Source organism: Panthera onca, chromosome D1, assembly GCF_046562875.1.
Source record: "Panthera onca isolate mPanOnc1 chromosome D1, mPanOnc1 haplotype 2, whole genome shotgun sequence".
Lineage (NCBI taxonomy): Eukaryota > Metazoa > Chordata > Mammalia > Carnivora > Felidae > Panthera > Panthera onca.
In genome coordinates, this window is record NC_138348.1 from 7,160,061 (window position 1) to 7,181,780 (window position 21,720).

Here is a 21,720-nt window from a genome sequence, read left to right on the forward strand (position 1 = left end):
ATTAAAACCACGCCCGGCATCCAGTCAGAGCTCAGCACACACGGGCTGTGTGATAATCCTTACGATTTGCAGCATCCACAGGGGAGCAGTTTTCACTATTCCAAACCCTGTGCCGACGGAGGCCACAGACGCGGGAACCATTACAATATGGGGTCATATGAGATTGTGTTCACAGGCGCCAAGAGGAGGGAGAGATTCATTTGGGTTTACAGCCGATGCTTGGCAGTGTCTCAGACGAGCCCTAGGGATTTTCCGGGCAAACGGGAGAAGAAAAGCATAGAGAAGAGACCTTTGCCAAAGAGACCAGCAGAGTGGGGTGGCACGAGGACAAAGTGGGCTTGACGACAACACAAAGGGGATGAGGAAGGGTGGGGGGGAGGCGGGCTGAAGCCGACCACGCGGGAATCCCAATGTCCGGTTGGGAAGGCCTTTGTCAGAGCAGAGAGTGGAAGCGGGTGTAGCCATCTGGCTCACGTGGCAGCTGTCCCAGGCTCCTTCCAGCTGCCTTCTTGGACTGCAGAGGTTGGAATGATAAAACGAAGCCAAACAGAGCAAAACAACAAAAAAAACCACATATGCTTCAGCTGTTCCGTGGCAACCATGGGAGACTTAACTCTGGAACCCAGTGAAATAGAGCCCCTCCCCCCCCCCCCCCCCAGGTATTCCTTCTGTCCCTGTGCTTCCCAAACCGTGGCACCGCGGAGCCTTCCAGGCCCCTGGATGGCAGTGTCATCTCACTGGAACAGCCGGGTCCCCACTGCCTGTGGTATGCCACCTCAAGTGGCTCTGACTGGAACCCTGTGCAGGAGGAAATGATTTCAAACAATCGCAACAGGGACTGTCCCCTCGCTTCTCCACGAAGCTGCTGCCCTCTGTGTCCCTGATTCGGCCAGAACCGACCACTTCAGGGCCATCAGGCCCAAGACAATGCACGTATCCACCCATCTATTCATCTACCCAAACGTTTGTTTATTTCCTCCTTCAATATTCACTGAGCTCTTGTTTTGTACCAGGCCCTGGACCTGGGGCTGGGAACGGGGAGACAAAACGGGTATGATGCCCACTGTTTGGGCCGTCTATCGCTGTGAAACAAACCACCCTAAAACCTGAAGGTTTGCACCAACAACCGCCGTTTCATTCCTCACAGTTTTGCAGTTTGGGCAAGGCTGAGTGGAGCGCACAACTCTTTTCTCCCCCATGTGGCATCATCCGGCACAGCCAGCCGTTTTCCCAGCAAAGGATGGGCTTGCTCGGGAATCGCTGAGAATTTACAATCTGGGACGAGCAAGCTGCCGCGGTAAAACCGCAGGCAAGTCCCCGAACAAAGGAGAGGGCCATTCTTTGATAGAGGCAAGTGGGGCGTCGGGAGTCATAAACGGGGAGCTTGACGTATGGTGGCTTCTCAGTGGCTGAGCTGCGACTGTCTGTCCTTGGCTGGGCTGTGGCTGGAGGAAGAAGAAATGTGCCTTCCTCCCGCTGGGATGGTCAGTAAAAGTAGGAACTATCGCTCGCGGGTTCCTTCCCTCCCCGTTGGCTCCGCGGTTGACAGCTAATGTTGGGCGTGAGAGCTCCCCCTGCTGGCCTCCTGGCTCCCTTCTAATGAGGTTTCCTTTCATTCCTTTTGACACGGGCAGGGGCTCCATAGAAGAAACAGAATTGAATAAATGCGTGTCAGATAAATGATGGGAGGAATTTCTGACGTGTGCCCCCTGGAGCCGATACCCAGCTGAGTTGAGGAGTGGGCATCGCTCGTCAAGGAGTGCCGAGAATTGTCTCCTTTTCGACGCCTGCCCCAGGGAAGGAAGCCAATGTCCAAGGAGCTGGGACAGGTAATGAGCAAGAGTGAACTTGGCCCTGGGGACGGGAAGCAGCTCTCACTGGGGAGGTGGGCCCCGTGAGGCTCCTGGAGAAGCCAGGAATCCTTACTTCTTGTGTGAAATCATGTATTTTAAGCAACGACGACTAATTTATAATAATTGTCAGTGCTGCGCAGGTCAAACAAAACTCGACCCAGGGTCGGATGTGCCTGTGGGCAGGCGGCTTGAGTCTCTGATTGTCCTCTAGATTGTCAATGGTGCCCTTCTCCACGAAGCTTCAGGCTCACCTGGCCACCCAGCTCCCAGCGACCTGGAATTGCTACTGCCTTTGTTTTTAAACCTTTATTTATTTTTCTGTGTATGAAAGGAATCCCCTTTCTTGGTGAAAAATTCAAACCTTACAGAAATGTCTAACCCATAAACACAGACACAATCCTATCGCTACCTTCCACCCACATCACCACCAGGACTAGTTGGTGAATATTCCTGTGGATATTTTAAGGGATTTTTTCCCCCTCGGTTCACAAAACTGAAATCTTACTGTATAACCATTATACAATCTCTTTTTTCCATAATAACATAGGGTGGACAACTTTTCATGGCAGTGACACTGAACTCAATTTATCCTTTTTTTTTAAAATGTTTATTTATTATTGAGAGACAGAGCATGAGCAGGGGAGGGGCAGAGAGGGGGAGACACAGAATCCGAAGCAGGCTCTGAGCTGTCAGCACAAAGCCCGACGCAGGGCTCGAACCCATGAACCGTGAGATCATGACCCGAGCCGCAGTCGGACACTTAACCGACTGAGCCACCCCGGCACCCAGATTGTATATATACATTTTAAAAGAAACCCTTCAATTCCACCAAAAAACCTTTTTGATCTAGATTGAAATTTTAAGTCCATTTGGAGAAGAATTGAGAGTTTTACAGTCCTGAGCTTGTTAACCCTCTGGGCCTAATAAAGTCTTGTGTTGTCTGTATCCCAGGAGGAGGAATGGAGATAGTTAACTACTGACTCATCTTAAAAATATTTATTGGTCTATTTTTGTTCTCAGTTTTAGCACATCTTTTATTTTCCAGAAGTTGTCCATTTCACCTAAGTTTTCCAATGTATTGCCATAAAATTCCACCTACTCTATTTATATTATTTTAAAACCTCTGCTGTGTCTGTGGTTATTTCTGATTTCCATTCTTTATATCATTTAGACCTCAACTCTTTTTTTTTTTATCAGTCTTTTTTTTTAATTTTTTAAAAACTGTTTTATTTATTTTTGAGAAAGTGAGAGGGCGTGAGCAGGGTAAGTTCAGGGAGAGAGGGAGACAGAATCGGAAGTAGGCTCCAGGCTCTGAGCTGTCAGCACAGAGTCCGACGCGGGGCTCGAACTCACAGATCGCGAGACCACGACCCGAGCCGAAGTCTGACACTTAACTGACTGAGCCACCCAGGTGCCCCCTTTTTTGATCAGTCTTGACAGCAGTCTATCTTGGGGGGGTGACCGATCAGGTGGAGGCTGGTGTCTCAGAGGTGAAAGAATTCACCCAAGGCAGAACAAAGGAGTTAGAAGTTCGTGGAATACACTGCAAGGGAAGGAGGGCAGGACAGCAAAGAGATTGTCTGCCTGGAAGCGGGGGTGGGGGGCTGTGGTTAAGGGGAGGAGGTCAGGAGGTAGGGGAGGTTCGTATGGAATTTTCTTTTCGGTGCCTATGACTGGTTGTAAGTAGCCCCTTGGTCAGCTAGGGCTTATGGGTATTTTGAGGTGTGGCACCTGATAGGTGGTCACGGTGGGCCCCTTCTACCTTTCTCAGGTTCCCACTGCTCAAGCCTGTTGCCTAAAAGCAGCCTCTACAGATCTTATTATTAGCGAATTCAAAGTACCAGCTTTCACCTTTGTTAATCTCTAGTTCAGCTTTACTTATTTTATTAATTTCTACTTTGTTGTTTCCTTGACTTTTTCATTGGTAAAATTCACATACCATAATATTCACCATTTGAAAGTGTACAATTCAGCGATTTTAAGTATAGTTACCAAGTCGGGCAACCGTTACTAGTATGTATTCCAGAACATTTCTATCACCCCCAAAGGCAACCCCACATCCATTAGCCATCGCTCCCCGTTTCCCAATCCAGCCCCTGGCATCCACTAAATTTCTGTCTATGTGGACTTTACTCTTCCAGATATTTAACAGAAATGGAATGATACGATATGTCTAGCTTCTTTCACGGAGCATAATGTTTTCAAGGTTCATCAGTGTTATAGCATGAATCAGCCCTTCGTTCCTTTTTATAGCTGAATAATACTCCATTGGATAGATACGTTACATTTTGTTTCTCCGTTCACGGACCTTTGGGTTTCCACTTTTCAGCTAGGTTGAATAATGCTGCTTCGAACACTCATGTACAAGTGTTTATGTGAACAGACATTTTCACTTCTCCTGGGGATGTAACCAGGAGTGGCACTGCGGGATCATAGGGTAACGCTCCGTTCATTTTCTTGAGGAAATGCCAAACTGTTTTCCAAAGGACCTGTACTATTTTCCCCTGCTAGAAATGCGTGAAGGCGCCAATGTCTCTACATCCTTGCTAATACTTGTTATTATGGGGCTTTTTGTGTGTGTCTTTTTTATTATAACCATCTGGGCGTGAAGTGATCTCATTGTGGTTTTGGTTTGCGTTTCCTTCATGTGCCTATTGGCCATTTCTTCCTTGAAAGAAATTTCTGTTCAACTCCTTTGCCATTTTTGAAGTGGGTTATCTGCCTTTTTATTATTGAGTTGGAAGCATTCTTTTTATAGTCTAGATACAAGTCTTTCATCAGATATATGGTCTGCAAATCTTGTCTGTTATTCTGCGGGTTGTCTCTTCAATTTCTTGATGCTGTCTTTTGAAGCACAAAAGTTTTAAGTTTTGATGAAGTCCAATGTAGCTAGTTTTTCTTTCATTGCGATGCTTTTGATGTCATATCCAGGAAACCATTATCTAACCCAAGGTCATGTAGACTTATGCCTGTGTTTTCCCTAAGACTGTTATAGTTTCAGGTCTTACATTTAGGCCTTTGATCCATTGTAAGCTAATGTTTTGTGTATGGTGTGAGGTAAGGTTCCCAGAACCATTTGTTGACAAGACTACTTTTCCCCCGCTGCATCGTGTTGTTGATAATCAACTGACTATAAATGTATATGCTTATTTCTGGACTTTTAATTCTACTCCCCTTCTTTGTCTATCCTTTTGCTATTACTACATAATCTTGCTTATTGTAGCTTTGTAGTAAGTTTTTAAAATCAGGAAGTATGAGTACTCCAACTTTCTTCTTCCTTTTTAAGAATGTTTTCTCTATTGGGGGTCTTACGCATTTCCACATGAATTTGAAGATCTCATCAATTTCTGCGATGAAGGCAGCAGGGATTTTGACAGGGACTGCTGAATTTTTAGATCAATTTTAGGGACCATGCCGTCTAACAATATTAAGTCCTATAACCCATAGATATCAGATATCTTTCCATTTATTTAATGTTTATTTATTTTTGAGAGAGAGAGAGAAGATCCAAAGCAGGCTCTGTGCTGACAGAGAGCCTGATGCGGGGCTCAAACTCACAAACGGTGAGATCATGACCTGAGGACTGGAGCCAAAGTCAGACGCTTAACTGACTGTGCCACCCAGGCATCCCTCTATGTGTCTATCTTTGTGTCAGTACCACACTGTTTTCATTACTACAGCTTGTAGTATAACTTAAAATCTGGAAATGTGATGCCTCCAGCTTTGTTTTTCTTTACCAAGATTGTTTTCACTATTCGGGGTCTTTTGTGGTTCCATACAAATTTTAGGATTATTTGTTCTAGTTCTGTGAGTAATGCTGTTGGTATTTTGATAGGGATTGCATTAAGTCTGTAGATTGCTTTGGGTACTATGGACATTTTAACAATATTTGTTCTTCCAATCCCTGAGCATGAAATATCTTTCCACTTGTATCATCTTCGATTTCTTTCATCAACGTTTCGTAGTTTTCCAGAGTACAAGTCTTTCGCTTCCTTGGTTAAGTTTATTCCTAGATATTTTATTATTTTTGGTGCAATTTTAAATGGGATTGCTGCCTTAATTTCTTTCTGTTGCTTCATTATTGGTGTATAGAAATGCAGTGGGTTTCTGTACATTGATTTTCTATCCTGTAACCTTACTAAATTCGCTTATTGGATCAGGAACAGGGCAAGTCATACGCATGACACATCTGGGGTCCCCACAAATAGGGCATATGCCTGACAGGCAGAGCGTGGGGAGAGGAGACAAGACATGAACGGAGGTGTCAGAAGATCTTTCTGGCCATTGTAGGGGCAATAAGTGGAGAGCAGAGAATAGGAAAGGAGACCAGTCGGGTGGCTGTTAAACTGGACCAGGCATAAGATGGTGACAGCCTGGACCAAGAAGACCAGGAGATGGCGATGGAAACACTTCGGAGGCAGACTCAATAGGACTTCATCTTTCTCTCTCTCTCTCTCTCTCTTTTTAATGTTTATTTATTTTTGCGAGCGAGAGAGACAGAGCCTGAGCAGGGGAGGGGCAGAGAGAGGGAGACACAGAATCGGAAGCAGGCTCCAGGCTCTGAGCTGTCAGCACAGAGCCCAACATAGGGCTCAAACTCACGGACCGCAAGATCATGACCTGAACCCTCGAGATCATGACCTGAGCCGAAGTCGGCGGCTTAACCGACTGAGCCAGCCAGGTGCCCCCCACCCCCCAGGACTTCATCTCTTGAGTAATTTACTGTAAGAGCCTCCTGTTTTCCCCCCGCTCTCACCTTTGCCCACAACCCCACACCATTCAATAGCACAGGTGCTAGAGTGACCCTCTTACCTAAGTAGAGCCTTTTACAACATCTCTGCTCATGGCTCCTCATGTCACTCAGAGTAAAAGCCAAGGTCCTGGTAATGGCTAATGCCATCTGGTTCTGCCTCCTCCTCCTCCTTACCCTTTTGCTATTTCCACTCTGGCCACACCCACATCCTCCAACAAACCAGGACAGGTCGACTCTTACCTAGCTGCAACTCTTTACCCAGATATCCACTTGGCTCACGCCTCTACCTCCTTCAAGTCTTTGTCCAGCTTCTCACTGATATGGCAACCTGCTTCAAGCACCCTACCACACTCCTGACCCCCTTTTGTTCTGCTCTTTTTTTTTTTTTTTTTTGCCTAGAGTACTTACTATTCATTGCCTCCCAATGTAGTAGAGAATTCACTTACATCATGCGTATTGTCTATCACCCAGCACATTTACTAGAATAAAACGTCAAAAAGGCAGAGATCTGTGTTTTGTTCACGGACATCCTAAGTTCCTAGAACAGGCTGCATCTGACACATATTCGCAGACAACTGAATAAATGACTTATTTACCAGTGGGGATGTGGGGACAGATGGAGAGGGGCAGGGGAACAAGATGCCCACGTTTCCGGAGCCGGGTAAGAGGCGATGACTAGGGACACTGAAGTGTTTTAAAAACAGGAGATATTCTAGTAAAGACCAGACGTGGGAGTCATCAGCACTTGGGTGGGGAAATGGAATCCACAGGAGCAGAGGACATTATGTACACAAAACAAACAGAAGGGGCCAACGTGGACACCGACATTTAAATAAAAGGACAGAGGGAGGAAAGGGGCAGATGTACAGCCAGAGAGAAAAGCAGAGGCCTGTGGGATCACAGGAAGTTGAAGGAGGAGACTTTTTACAAGAGGAAAGAGATCGAGTCAGGCGAGAACCGAAAGCTGACCATTGGTTTTAGTCACTAGAAAGTAATAGATGGCCTCGCGGGGGAGCCAACTCTGTGACAGCTAAATTGGTCAGGCCAGTTGGGGAGGTGGTGAAGGTGATGAGGCCAACCAACAGCACGGGAATCTAGAATCAGACACACCCGATGCCAATCCCAGGACAGGTCTTGTCAAATCTCTGAACATCAACAGTCCCAAGTCCAAAATGAGTATAGCACCTTCTAGCTCATAAACTGTAGTGCTTGGATGTTAAATGCGACGGAGGACAACGCAAGGCACAAATTGGGTGTATCGGCTTCATTCTGTCAACGAGCTGACTGGGTTGGCTGCGACTGCGACACAAACAAATACTACGCAGCTCAAGATCAGTAGTAGCTGCGATTACGGCCCGGGGCTGAACACAAGGAGAGCAAAGCTGTAGGCGCCGGGAAGCTGAAGTCAATCCCTTTGCATTGAACACCATCCCAACATTAGCTGGAATTAAAGGTCTGCCTTCTTAATCCCAGACACATCGGGCTGCCCCTCCTTTTGTGGCGCAGCAAATGTTCCCGCTGGGCAGACACAGATCACCCGCCCACGGACTGCGCCCCCCCTACCCCCCAACCCTGCCAGCTGTCCGCCCACTGGGGTTGGACCTAGACCTAGGCAACGCTGCCTTCCGTCCCTAGCAACCGCTCACCTGCTTTTCTCTTTCCACAGGCCAGCAAATGTCCTTCCTTTTCTTATTGGTCCGCGTAACTCTATCTAGGCCAATTAGTAGCAGCCACGGGGACCCAACTCACTCCCACACAAATCGGGGGTGATCGCGGAGAAGCAAATTTTTCTTTTCTGAACCCAGTTCTCCAAGGAAGCCTCTTATTTGTGAAGTTGTTGCGAAATCTTCTGGAATGAGACTCTAAAACATTTTATTTCTCTTAAACCCGTAATGCTTGTCCCTTGCACACTCCCCCTTCCAAGTGGTACGGCCCACACGAAGCTCCACCTTCCAGCCTCTTTGAGAGCCTGAGCCCTCCGCTAGGTTGAGTACACTCGGCGGCGGAGGCGATACCATGTTTGACTGATAGATGGGGGGACTCCAACTATCTCCCGGGTTGTCCTATTCCGCTCCGACCACCTCTCGCGTCTTTCGCTCCGGCCGTGGGCACGAAGCCTAGATACAGTGGCGGGACTACCGCTCCCGGCACCACGGACGGTGCGCGGGGCGGCCAAAGGAAGGGTGCACTTGGTACGATCCACGCCGCGCCCCGCCGGAAGTGAGGTGTCTCTCCCCCGAAGTTCCGGCTCGCAGGGGGTGGGGAGTGTTGTTAACCGGGGCCGCCTCCGCAGTCGCGGGGATTGAGCGGGCTCGCGGCGCTGGGCTCCTGGTGAGTCGGCCGGGGTGGGGCCCGGGTTGTGGTTGGAGTCGGGACCTGGGCCCTCCCCTTGCGGTCTCCGGGGTCGGCGCGCCCCTTCAGCCCCGCTTGCGGCTTGTCAGCTGGCGGTAGACCTCAGGCTCCCGTGCGGCCGCTCTCCGGAGGCTGGGCCCCACCTGCGACGTTCGCAGCTCCCGGAGCTTACAGGTGCGGGGGCGACCCGGGTCCCTCTCCGTGCCGCCGCTGCATCCCTCCAGTCGGCCGTTTCTCCGGTGCCCCGAGTGGACATTGCCCCGGCGGGTGGGGGACGCCAGGGTTCCAGGCTGACGTATCCCGCCCGCTCCCGCGGGGCGCGCGGCGGGGTTGCGCACCCCGGCCGAGCTGTCACCGGCGCTGTCGCCTGCCCGGCTGCGCCCCCCAGCGCCTGGCTTCTCCGAGTCCAGGCGGCACGTAACCGCTTCTGGAGATTTCTGCGTTTGCATCCTCTCCATCACCTTCACGGTAGAGCCCGTGGTAGCAGTTCTCCCTCCTGCAACACGTTTGCCTTTCCCCGTTCCTCCCTGGAGGCGGTGGCTTGGCAGGCGGCGTGGAAAGAGCCCTAGATTTGAAACAAAACTGACCCAGGCTCCAGGCTCCAGGCCTTGCGTCAGTCTGATCGCTTAACCCTTTTGAGCCTCCATTTTCTTGTTCGTAAAATGAGGGGGCGGGGGGCGTTTGCTATATTTGACGTCATGATTGTGTGGGAGAGGTGAGGTGGAGGGGGGGGGTCTCTCCCTGGTGTTTAGTGACATCGCGCGCTGGGCACTGTTCAGGGTTTGCGCAGTGTGCGCAACACGCAGGTTATTCCTTCCCTGTCCCCACGCAGGTCTCCAGGCCGGAGCGATGTTCCGCACCGCAGTGATGATGGCGGCCAGCCTGGCGCTGACCGGGGCCGTCGTGGCTCATGCCTACTACCTCAAGCACCAGTTCTACCCCACCGTGGTGTACCTGACCAAGTCCAGCCCCAGCATGGCAGTGAGTTCAGGGCTCAGGGTGGGAGGAGCTCCCTGGGAGGGAAGGAGGAGTCTGCTTGAGACGGGGGCGGAGCTAGGGGGTCAGGTAAGCGTGAGAGGCGTGAAGCTGCCACCAGCCGCCTAACTTTGAACGAATTGGGACGGGGGACATAGGGAGGTTCCGGAATCATGAGCCCCAGACATAGCAGAGCAGAAAGTGACCTCAAACCATAGCCTCTTCTCACTCCTAGGTCCTCTACATCCAGGCCTTTGTCCTTGTCTTTCTCTTGGGCAAAGTGATGGGCAAGGTGTTCTTTGGACAGCTGAGGGCAGCAGAGATGGAGGTAAGATGTTCACGACTCCCAAAAGTGAGGGCCAGGGAGCTGGGCAAGCAGAATGTCTTGAATTCCTCGTCCTTCTCTGCCCAATCCCCAGCACCTTCTGGAACGTTCCTGGTATGCCGTCACTGAGACTTGTCTGGCCTTCACGGTCTTTCGGGACGACTTCAGCCCCCGCTTTGTCGCACTCTTCACTCTCCTTCTCTTCCTCAAGTGTTTCCACTGGCTGGCTGAGGACCGTGTGGACTTTGTGAGTTGGGTCAGGGGGTTCTCAAAGCAGATGGGAGCCAGGGAGTGGCTTGGTAGGTGGGCTTGTGAAGTGAAGGCTGGGGGGGGGGGGTGGTGGGGGGTGAGCCCCAGCCTTCCCGACAGGCCCCCTTTCTGCTCTGCCTCAGATGGAACGCAGCCCCAATATCTCCTGGCTCTTTCACTGCCGCATCGTCTGTGAGTGAGATCCGCGGGAAGGGAGAGGAGGGAGCTGGAGGGAGTAAGAGGCGCTGTGGAGGATTGGAACGTGATAAGTCACGAACTGCGGACCCGTGCCGTAGAGCGCAGGCTTCCCCCTCGACCCGCAGCTGTACAGGAAAGATAATTTGGGAAGTTAATTTGCATCCTCTCTGCCCTGTTCCACCCCAGGGCTTTTCAACTGTCCAGCCCCTCAGCTCTTCGCCTCCTCACCTGGAGCTCGGGCTGCTCTAAAACCCTCCTAGGCAAAACTGGAGCTCCCAGGGGGCCGGGGTCAAGCCACCTGACTAGATGGCTAGGGCTTGAGGGTGGGAGGTGTCTTAAAGCGGGAAGTGGCTGTCAGTCCCTGGGCTGACCCCACCAACCCCCTATTTGGGGGGTCCCCACAGCCCTTATGTTCCTCCTGGGTATCCTGGACTTCCTCTTCGTCAGCCATGCCTATCACAGCATCCTGACCCGTGGGGCCTCTGTGCAGCTGGTGTTTGGCTTTGAGGTAAAACTGGCTCGGGAGGCGGGGGGGACGAGCCTGAGGTGGCCCTGAGTGTGCCTCGGATAACCCAACAGCCCCTCCCCGGGCGCCTGTTCTGTGGCCAGGCCCGCGGGGGCCACCAAGGAGCAGCCGTCAGTCTCAGCTCCCGCCTCGTGCGCTCTCACGCCTAGGAGAGCGGGGGAGGCACAGAAAGAGGCGTGTGCGTCGGGGGAGCCCTGACCCGACGCTCAGGGAAGGCCTCCTGGAGGGCGACGCCAGAGGAGCTGGCTGTCGTTGGGACGGAAGCACTTAGCTCGATGGACAGCTGGGGAGGGGTGTTCAGCGATAGCAGCTCACCGAACGCTAGACCCCGTGCTGAGCACCGGCTGCGTCTTTTAATCAGCAAAGCAACGTAGTCACTAAGGAACGTTTAATGCCGTCACTTGGCAGACAGGCAAACTAACTGTCTGACGTTCCGAGAGGTCTGGTGAGCTGCTAGACGTCAAACCAGCTAGTGAGTGCAGGCGCTCGGAAGACCCCAGCTGTGTCCAGTACCACGCTTGTGTCGTGGCACTCTGCTGTAGCGGCCTGGGTGTGGCAAAGGGTGACCGGAGCAAGGAGGTGTCGTGTGCTTAGGCCCCCGCGCCCCCTCCTCCCTCCAGTATGCCATCCTGATGACTATGGTGCTGACCATCTTCATCAAGTACGTACTGCACTCCGTGGACCTCCAGAGCGAGAACCCCTGGGACAATAAGGCCGTGTACATGCTCTACACGGAGCTGTTTACAGGTGAGAAGAGCCTGGGCCTCCCCTGACCTGGACCAGCGTCCCCAGCCCTGCCTCCCAGGCCCCGTGACTGCTGCTCTCTGCACCTCCCCTTGCCCCCCAGGCTTCATCAAGGTTTTGCTGTACATGGCTTTCATGACTATCATGATCAAGGTGCACACCTTCCCTCTCTTTGCCATCCGGCCTATGTACCTGGCCATGAGGTAAGCCCAGCTCAGCCCAGCCCGTCCTGCCCCTGCCCCACACCTGATTCTTCTCCCTCACCCAACTTTCACTGCAACTCTCCTTTCAGGCAGTTCAAGAAGGCCGTGACAGACGCCATCATGTCTCGCCGAGCCATCCGCAACATGAACACGCTGTAAGTGGGTCGGTCCAGCTGCTCTCCCTAGCTCCGCCCCAGGTTCCTCTGTCTCCACTTCCGGTCTGGACATACCCTTGGCCCGTCCTCACTAGGTATCCAGATGCCACCCCGGAGGAGCTCCAGGCAACGGACAACGTCTGCATCATCTGCCGAGAAGAGATGGTGACCGGCGCCAAGAGACTGCCCTGCAACCACATTTTCCATACCAGGTGGGAGGGGCCCGGGGAGCCTGACTGCAGGGGATGGGCTCTGGAAGGCAGGCTCCTGGGGACTTGCCGACCGTCGCCTGTTCTCGACCCCCAGCTGCCTGCGCTCCTGGTTCCAGCGGCAGCAGACCTGCCCTACCTGCCGTATGGACGTCCTTCGGGCATCACTGCCGACCCAGTCACCACCGCCCCCTGAACCTGCGGATCAGGGGCCACCACCTGCCCCTCATCCCCCACCACTCCTGCCCCAGCCCCCTAACTGTGAGTGGCCCCCTCATTTGGCCGTCCAACACACTGATGAGTACTTGCCCGGAGCTGGGTAGGGGAAACACGGGGGTGAATCCTCCAGAAGCTCAGTCTGGGTAGGGGAGGGGGTCATAGAAAGAGACCTCCGTGGACTGAAGTCACGTGTCATCAGTGCTGAGCTCAGAGAGGCCCGTGGGAGCAGGGACAGAGTTCCTAACGACCAGTCTCTCACACGTGATTCGGAGCTATCTCACTCCGGACCTTTCTTCACTGCCTCGTCCTCTCTCTGCAGTCCCCCAGGGCCTCCTGCCTCCCTTTCCTCCAGGCATGTTCCCGCTGTGGCCCCCCATGGGCCCCTTTCCACCCGTCCCGCCTCCCCCCAGCTCAGGAGAGGCTGTGGCCCCTCCACCCACTAGTGCAGGTGAGTCTTTTGGCTACTGCGACAGCCAGGGGGCGGGAGGAATGGAGAGCGGAGGCCTCAGCTCTCACCGACTTCCTGTTCTCACTCCGTGCCAGCCCTTTCTCGGCCCAGCGGAGCAGCCACGACCACAGCCGCCGCCGCCTCCGCCTCGGCACCTGGCTCTGCCCCCGCCCCCGAGGCCGGCCCCGCTCCGGGCTTCCCCTTCCCTCCACCCTGGATGGGCATGCCACTGCCTCCACCCTTTGGTAAACCGAGCCGCCCTCGGGGTTGATCTGGAGGGATTTGGGCGTCGGGCCCGGGCCGCCCCGGCTGAGCCTCTGCCTCCCTCCAGCCTTCCCCCCGATGCCCGTGCCCCCCGCGGGCTTTGCCGGGCTGACTCCGGAGGAGCTGCGGGCTCTGGAGGGCCACGAGCGGCAACACCTGGAGGCTCGGTTGCAGAGCCTGCGCAACATCCACACCCTGCTGGACGCCGCCATGCTGCAGATCAACCAGTACCTCACCGTGCTGGCCTCCCTGGGGTACGTCTGCACGGGGGCCGGCGTGCGTGGCGGCAGCCTGGAGCTGCCAGCGAGGCCCCCAGCCCTGGTCCCGGGCCTTTCTCTTCGGCCACCCTGTGATGCCTGTTGGTTCGCGTCACCCGTGTGTAGGCGCAGCAGGATCTCTGGGTTTCTTGATGCCTCCGTTCTCTCGCTCCAGGGGGCCTGCCTGGGTCTCAGGAGGGCTGGTGTTTATTATTAGCAGAGAGTTGACTTTGAATCCTGCTCCTTTATATTTTTCTGTAGTCAGATCACTCATAATCGTCAGCGCTTTAGCTTATCACATACACCTTTCTCACGTGTGGTGACTCTGTGCCCGGGAAACACTGCCCCTGATCTGAGACCGCACGTAAGTCACCCAAGGGCACCTGGGTGCCTCAGTCAGACGTCCGACTTCAGCTCAGGTCACGATCTCACAGTTCGTGAGTTCGAGCCCGGCATTGGGCTTGCTGCGGTCAGCACCGAGGCCGCTTCAAATCCCGTTCGCCCTCCGTCTGCTCTTCCCCTCCCCCCCGCCCCCAAAAAGTCACCCAGAACCAGCCTGGCCTAAGTGTAAGTTATGGTGCCCACCACTCATTTGCTTCGTGACCACTGTCACTTTAATCGAATAGAAGGGTCCTAGCTCCTATTCACGGGTCACACACACAGAGTGTCTGGCACACAGAGCACAGGCTCGGAGGGGAGTTTGAGCCTGAGCTACCTGAATACGGTTTTCTTCAGTGGAAAATCTTAGGTGGGAACTCTGTGAGGAGCCTGGCGCCCCGCTAGAGACCGCCGTTTACCAGTGAACAGGCCAGCGATTCTTGCCCGCACGTAGTCTAGTCTGTAGTATGGAACCCCGAGAACTCACACACGCTCGCTCGCGTCTGCTGCAGACTGAGCCCTTGCGGGCTCCACCCTGCAAGGCTCACCAAGCGCAGAATCTTCTCAATCGTGCCAGCATGTCCAGGCCTCCCCTCCCTCGTTTTTCTCTCCTAGGCCCCCCCGGCCTGCCGCCTCAGTCAGCCCCACTGAGGAGACCCCTGGAGTCGTCACTGCTGCCACCCCCACCAGCGTCCCCAGCTCGGAGGCCACCACCCCATCCCCAGGAGACTCCCCGCCGGCCCCTGAACCTGACAAGCCTCCAGGTAGTCTCGGCGAGCGTGGGGAGCGGGTGGGGGTTGGGAGGGAAGTTCTCTGGGTTCCACTTCCGAACTCTGTCCCCAGCTCCCGAGTCCGTGGGCACGGAGGAGCTGCCTGAGGACGGGGAGCCTGACGCCGCAGAGCTCCGCCGCCGCCGCCTGCAGAAGTTGGAGTCCCCTGTTGCCCACTGACACGACCCCAGTCCTACTCCTGCCTCCACTCTCTTGAGCAGCCCTCGCTGTAACGTGTCCTGCCACCAAGTGCCAGCTCCCTCTGTGTGCACCAGGGAGTAAGAACCCCCAGCTCTGAGACAAAGGAGGTGGCGTCCCCTAGGCCGAGTGGAAAGGAGCCTGAGGCCCCAGTTGACTCCAGCCCTTTCAGTCCCCGGCAGCCACGGGGATCTCGGGTCAGTCCCAGCCTTTCTTTCCAACCCGTCACCCTTTTCTGCTGGGGCCGTGAAGGCAGAAAGGCAGTCTCTGAGAAGCCCTCTACCCCCCTCTGGGAGAAGGGGCAGCCCTTCTAAGCCCACTTGTGTGCGTGTGTGTGTGAAGTCGCTTCAGTGCTGAACAGTATTAGCTCCCCGATCCCACGTGTGAACTTTAGGAGCTGGAGGCAGGCCAGGAACTTGCTTCCTGGGCCACCCACCAAGATTGGTACTGATTTCCCTTTTCTTACCCTAAACTCCCTAGAAGCTCTTTGTGACGGTGGCTGTGTCACTTACGCCCTGTGGTGTTTCTGCGTCTTAGTGGCAACCGCACAGCTCTGGGAAAGGCATGCCGAGCAGGTGGGCAGCATTGAGGTGTCCGTGCCCCTCTCCCTGCAGTTTGTCTAAAGTGAGACTTCCTGGTCTCACCCAGCAACCACTGCCCAGCCTCACTCCAGGCCGAGGGCTCGTGTGTCTGCCCCTGAACCACTGCAAGCCCCAGAATCTGTGGAAGGCCACTTCTCAACTTACAGAACTTGAGTTGAGAAGAATTGGAATTACTTCCTTGCCGTTGTCTCTTGGCTTAAATTTTGTCTTTGAACTTGAATGCTTGACCCTAGGAAAGAGGAGCAGGAGTGTCAGACTCCTGGTCTTTCCAGTTTAGAAAAGGCACTGGGCCAGGTAGGGACCACAGGAGCCGAGGCCTGCCTGCCCTTGTCTCTTTCTCCCTTGGTTTTGTGTTACAAGAGTTGCTGGAGACCGTTTCAGATGATTATTTAATTTGTAAATATTGTACACATTTTAATAGCTTAAATTGTATATACCGCCAAATAAAGACTTGCATTAATGACCGGTGGAGCTAGTGTCATGGGGTCAGTGTGCCGGGAGTGGTCGTCTTGCTCAGGCTGTAGACTGGAGAATCCCGGGGGGGGGGGGGGGGGGGGGGGGGCGGTGACGGTTTCTTTAGACATTAAACCATTACAACAGTATCTCCATTTTCCAGATGAAGAAACCAAGCCCCAGAGAGTTAAGCTTTTAGAACTCCCAAGGACGGGGCAAGTGTGAAGGCCCACGGGCCCAGAGTGGGATGGGAATGATGACAGGGGCAGAAGGCCAGCATCTTTCTTCCCGCAAAGGCCCTGACCACCCCGACACCAGGTCAAGGAAGCTGGCAAGGATGGCCTGCTCCGCGCTGGACCGCTAGAATCTCCCAAGCACCCCCTCGTGGACAGACCAGCTAAAGCTAATCACTTAGCTTCCCGGAGCTAGAAACCTAGTCACGCCCAACTCTGGCCTAGAATGGAGCAAAGGCCACTGGGCCGCCTTCTCCAAGGGTGAAAAGAACGAGCCAAGGGGCTGACATGGGTGCTTTATGCCTATACCCAGGACCGCGCTGGGAACTGAAGACCTCTAGGGCCCACGCCTGAGTTCCCTGTGTCCTCCGTAGCCTCCACCAAGCCACGTCTGGCCTGGAGCAAGGGCTTAAGGATATTTGTGGTAGTGAGGGTCTGAGGGCCGAGGAAGGCAGGTGCTCAGTGCGTTTGCCCTGTGCCACCCTGCCCTGAACTGGATTGGGCTATTCCCCCAGAGGGGCAGTCAGCAACCTCCAGAATTTGAAGAGCTGAGCCCAGTGAGCTCCAATGAAGGCAGGGTCCAATGTCAGCCCGCCCCCAGTGCTGGCCCCTGTGTAGAGGGTCCCGTTCCCCCTTAATGTGAGCAAGGCCTGCTCTGAAGCCCTCAGCCCTCATTTAACCCGTCTACGCTCTCAGCCCTGCCATTTATACCTGCTGTCCTGGTTGGTCCTACAGCCATCTCCCTCCTGAGGCACCCCCACGCCCGCCCCCACCCCAGACTCTAGTTGTGGGGAAGGCTGTCAGGCAGGCTGCTCAGGTGGGCCTCAGAAGCCCTTTTCCAGGAGCCAGGCTTTGAGCTGCTGGTCAAAGTAGCCCTTGACCCGCAGGGTACCTGTCACCTCATTGATCTGGGTGACCGGTGTCTTCCCGAGCAGTGGACTCAGAAAATCTTCCACATCCTTCTGCAGGGCCTGGGTGGGGAGAGGACAAATCAAGCCCGGTCAGACCGTCCCCTCTAGTAGACTCCCCATCCTTCAGCCCTGAAAAGGTCAGAATCGGGCCCTAACCCATCCCCTCGCTTACCCAGATGTCCCCCTCCACCTTTCGGATCACAGTCATCTGGCGGTTACCATGTGTGATGTCCTTGTAGACAGGGATATTGTGCATACGAGAGCGCCTCACAAAGTAGGGCAGGTTAGGTGGGGGGTCTGTGACAGGAACAGTGAGAAGTCAAATCTCCCCAGGCTTTATGCCACCTTAGCCAACACCCTTCCCCTCACAGTCTACACAGAGTCAGTGCACCCAATGGCAAAGCCACCTCTAGATTTCAGATCGGAAGACCCGCTCTTTCCCTAAGTTTAGAGCCAGGACCAGATTGTTCACCCTGGTAATCTCGCAGGCCCAACACAGGGCCTGGCACCAGAAGGTGCTCAAGAAGAAACGAAGTTAGGGCCATGCCTCCCTGGATCCTCATCTGGGGCCAATCCTTGCACTTCTCCCCTGGCACAAAGAATCTCTGGCACAAAGAAATGGGGATTTACAAGCACTGAACACCTACCTACCGCATGCTGGGCTCTGTGCTAAGCGCTTTATGGACTGAGCAGATTATCTCCATTTTGAGAAACCGAGTGACTAATGATCACGCTGGCAATGAATAACAGAGCCAGATTCGAACCCAGCACTGCCCAACTCCCAAGCTATGTTCTCAATTATGGTACGAGGCCTACTGGAGTCGGGGCATGGAGGTCCCAGCTCTTGGGTCTCCTCTCTTTGCTTCACTGTTCCTGAAGGGGAAGACCTCATCCCAACAGCGTTGATGGATGGGTACTAGTAAAACAGGGCTGCATTCCCAGGCCCCTCCTTGAACATGAGATAGGTGCTAAGCCCTGAGTGCCCTCAACACAAGTCCTGAACCCACTGGGGAATCCAGAGCCTCAGCTGGGGAGGTACACCACGGCGGGGGGGGGGGGGGGGGTTCCCTGTAGCTTCCAAGCCATCCCCATCACCCAGCTCACCTCTGGGTGGCTGCCAGCCACTAGGAGTGGGATAATGTTCATGCTTTGGGGGCTTCGGGATGCGGGTAGGGGGTAATAGGCGCTCCACAAACTGGTATTCATCCACAGACTCCACAAAGCTGGGGTAATCAGGAGGCCCCTGGGTCTGGCTCTGCGGCCAAAATCAAAAGCAAACAACCGTTGCTCTGCTGGCCCAGCCACCATACACCCACCCACCACAGGAGAGGCAGAACTTCAGTAGGTAGAAACACTACAGGTGCAGAGACTGGGATAAATAAAAGACTGGAGGTAGGAAAGCATCAGACTTCAGTTTGCCAGGGTAGAGGTAGGACTGGAAAAGAAGTTCAGGCACTCTGAAGCATCTGCCTCTCTTGGGATTTCTGTGGGACTCAAAACCCAAAGCCAAATCACTGTCAGTCTGACCAGTACAGCATTTTTCAGTATTTTAAAGTTTCCTCTAGGGGCGCCTGGGTGGCTCAGTCGGTTAAGCCTCCGACTTCGGCTCAGGTCATGATCTCACGGTCCGTGAGTTCGAGCCCCGCGTCGGGCTCTGTGCTGATGGCTCAGAGCCTGGAGCCTGTTTCAGATTCTGTGTCTCCCTCTCTCTCTGACCCTCCCCCGTTCATGCTTTGTCTCTCTCTGTCTCAAAAATAAATAAACATTAAAAAAAAATTAAAAAAAAAATAATAAAGTTTCCTCTAAACATCCTGCTGAAATATTCTAGTTCTGGATGAGGCACTTTCAGCAATCTTGATAATGCCACTCACAATCATCTGACGTGACCCTCGCTTACCTGGAACGTTTTGGCCTCATATAAACACCATCAGGCATTGGACTAAATGTATTATGGGTATTGTTTTGAGTTAATTCCTCCAATGACACAGTAAGGTATTTTATTACCTTTTTCCATCTAGGAAAAATTAAGACATTAATAAGCAGTCTACCTAAGGTAACTCTCCGCTGTCTCTCCATCCTCCAACAGATAATCCTGGAGTCCTTATGGGCCCCGGGGTTACAAGCAGAATAAAGTGGCCTGTATATCATGAACCCCAGGTTCCCTAAGTGTCGCCAAAGATCTGGGGCCGACCCCTACCCTGTGAAACGGGTATCCCTTTTCAAAATTAGGCAGCAAGCGATGAAGTATAGCCTCTCCCAGTTCTGACCAACCCGAGCTGTCCACCAATCAGGATCCAAGCCCCACACACAGGGGCGCGTTGTCAGCCCTGCACCTCAACCTTGCCTCTCAACCTTGTATGTGAGCTCCAGGGTTACAGGAGTAACAACCAGACTCACACGCAGCCCTCTTCCCCCACCTCCAGGCTCAGCGCCCTCACCAGCCACCGTAGCCCGCAGCCCGGCTGGACGCCGGTTCTCCAGCCCCTCAGCGAAGCTCGGAACAAGAACGCTGCCATCTTGCACCGCTCCCGTACACTGGCCTTCTGCGCGCGCAACCGGCCTGGTTCCGCCCCTTCGGGGGCGCACCGCCCCGGACCGAAAGAACGCCTGCGCAAAGCGTAAAGAGGCGGAGCTAGGACTGCGGTGGGCCGTACAAAAGCCAGAGACCTTCGCGGTCGCTCAGCAGTGACGTAGCACGCAGCAGGCGGTGAGGACGTGCGAGCCCTTCCTCCTTCCTCTTTCTCGACTCCATCTTCGTGGTTACGGCTGCGGTGGCCGTAGTTCAGGTAAGATTTGGGCCCCCGCTGGATCTGGAGAGCTTAACAGTAGGTTGGCCGCGAGATCAGAGGGCACGGGAAAAGTAGAGGCAGAGGGGCTGTTCTGAGGGCCAAGTTCTGTTCCCCACCCGACCTCCCTGAAAGGCCCGGCCTTACCCACGTGAGATCCCGCGACCACCTAAATCCCAGAGCGATCGGCCCCGGCCCGCCACGCATCCCCCGACCCCTCTAGAGCATTGTTTCTCATACAAGCCTTTCTTTCTTCAGTCGCCGACATGCAGCTCTTTGTCCGCGCCCAGGAGCTACACACCCTCGAGGTGACCGGCCAGGAGACGGTCGCCCAGATCAAGGTAAGGCTGCTTGGTGCTTCCTGGTCTTCATCCTCTTTTTTTTTTTTTTTTCAATCTCCCCTCCCGCGAGAACGCTGATGAATCTTCTTTTTCCCGGTAGGTTCATGTAGCCTCTCTGGAGGGCATCGCTCCAGAAGATCAAGTCGTGCTCCTGGCGGGCACGCCCCTAGAAGATGAGGCTACCCTGGGTCAGTGTGGAGTGGAGGCTCTGACCACCCTGGAAGTAGCCGGGCGCATGCTTGGAGGTGAGTTGGGGAGGATTGTCCTTTGAACTGTTTGTAAGCTCATAACGAGTGTGGGCTGTGGAGTTCATTGTCCTCAATCCAGGGTGGTTCTTGTTTACCTCCCTCAGAAGGAACTCCTGAGAGGTCCGTGGGAGACTGAGCCAGAGCCTAGTTCTCTTTTCAGTCATTTATTAGACCCTATAAAGGCTTGAATTGAGAGAGAGAGGATTCTGCTGGGTGGGGCCTTGTTGCTCCCCTAACTGTTGGCTGTCCTTTACCATCGCAGGTAAAGTCCATGGTTCCCTGGCCCGTGCTGGGAAAGTAAGAGGGCAGACTCCTAAGGTAGGTGAGAGTATTGGTTCGGAATTTGTTTTGTTTTGTTTTGCTTCTATCAAAGTGAAGCCAAGACCTTTGGCCTTTCCTCTTGTCTGCCTTCTTCCTGGAGTTAGGCTGAGGGAAGGCATGGAAGAGGTCAACCAGGGTCTGATCGTTCCTTCCTTTGCCCAGGTGGCCAAGCAGGAGAAGAAGAAGAAGAAGACAGGTCGTGCCAAGCGGCGGATGCAGTACAACCGGCGCTTTGTCAACGTTGTGCCCACCTTTGGGAAGAAGAAGGGCCCCAATGCCAACTCTTAAGTCTGTCATGATCCTGGCATTCCCCAATAAAGCCACTTAGTCCAGACATCTCATAGTTTCACCTTCACTTGCAGGGCTTCGGGAGGATATGTGGCTCCCAGGGTCGGTGGTGTGTTCATTAGTTTCTTGGCACCGTCTAGTTGGAAGAGGCAGGGACCCTTGGGCTGGCATGGGCAAAAAGTGACAAACTACAAGAAAAGGCTTGCCGTGAAAATAATTCGGTAATTCTCCCGAGTCCTTTTTTGTTCTTTAAACAGAAGGTGGCAAGAATCATGGGAGGATTATGGAGGCCGTGGTAAAGGAGAGGGGTTTGAATAGTAGATCTATCAGGAAGGCCATTCTGACCTTCCCTTGGAGTTGGGACCAGCTATGTATGGCCTTAGTGGAGTCCTTGGCAAGGGTCTGGCCTGTCCCCACTTTAGAAAGGTGGGGTGACCCGATTGGGTGGAGGCCAGTGACTT

The 21,720-nt window shown here is 53.9% G+C and overlaps 3 protein-coding genes and 1 long non-coding RNA gene across 6 annotated transcripts; 3 read left to right on the forward strand and 1 right to left on the reverse strand.

Annotated features, from left to right (window-relative positions):
• Positions 1–1,741: 1,741 nt before the first annotated feature.
• Positions 1,742–2,977, forward strand: LOC144612993 (uncharacterized). Its single transcript, XR_013550272.2, has 2 exons — positions 1,742–1,829; positions 1,984–2,977. It is a non-coding gene; the product is annotated as an uncharacterized LOC144612993 (long non-coding RNA).
• Positions 2,978–8,618: 5,641 nt separating this feature from the next.
• SYVN1 (synoviolin 1) lies at positions 8,619–16,141 on the forward strand. Of its 3 annotated transcripts, none has more exons than XM_060607184.3 (16): positions 8,619–8,798; positions 9,791–9,939; positions 10,169–10,261; positions 10,353–10,505; positions 10,651–10,699; positions 11,110–11,213; positions 11,852–11,978; positions 12,079–12,178; positions 12,268–12,333; positions 12,429–12,545; positions 12,640–12,803; positions 13,081–13,209; positions 13,305–13,454; positions 13,541–13,727; positions 14,724–14,872; positions 14,952–16,141. In XM_060607184.3, exons 2-16 carry the CDS (start codon positions 9,808–9,810, stop codon positions 15,056–15,058), a joined length of 1,827 nt encoding a protein of 608 aa, XP_060463167.3. In that variant the 5' UTR covers positions 8,619–8,798; positions 9,791–9,807; the 3' UTR covers positions 15,059–16,141. The 3 variants fall into 3 exon arrangements, with proteins under 3 accessions (XP_060463167.3, XP_060463166.3, XP_060463165.3); XM_060607183.3 differs by lacking the exon at positions 8,619–8,798 and adding an exon at positions 8,833–8,937; XM_060607182.3 differs by lacking the exon at positions 8,619–8,798 and adding an exon at positions 8,842–9,132.
• Positions 16,054–19,908, reverse strand: MRPL49 (mitochondrial ribosomal protein L49). The gene is made up of 4 exons (XM_060607189.3): positions 19,714–19,908; positions 18,380–18,530; positions 17,448–17,572; positions 16,054–17,335 (listed from the first exon to the last, which is right to left on the reverse strand). Exons 1-4 carry the CDS (start codon positions 19,789–19,791, stop codon positions 17,189–17,191), a joined length of 501 nt encoding a protein of 166 aa, XP_060463172.2. The 5' UTR covers positions 19,792–19,908; the 3' UTR covers positions 16,054–17,188.
• Positions 19,909–19,945: 37 nt separating this feature from the next.
• On the forward strand, positions 19,946–21,305 carry FAU (FAU ubiquitin like and ribosomal protein S30 fusion). The gene is made up of 5 exons (XM_060607190.2): positions 19,946–20,061; positions 20,320–20,402; positions 20,503–20,647; positions 20,913–20,968; positions 21,134–21,305. The coding sequence occupies exons 2-5, from the start codon at positions 20,328–20,330 to the stop codon at positions 21,257–21,259; spliced, it is 402 nt and encodes a 133-aa protein (XP_060463173.1). The 5' UTR covers positions 19,946–20,061; positions 20,320–20,327; the 3' UTR covers positions 21,260–21,305.
• Positions 21,306–21,720: the final 415 nt, after the last annotated feature.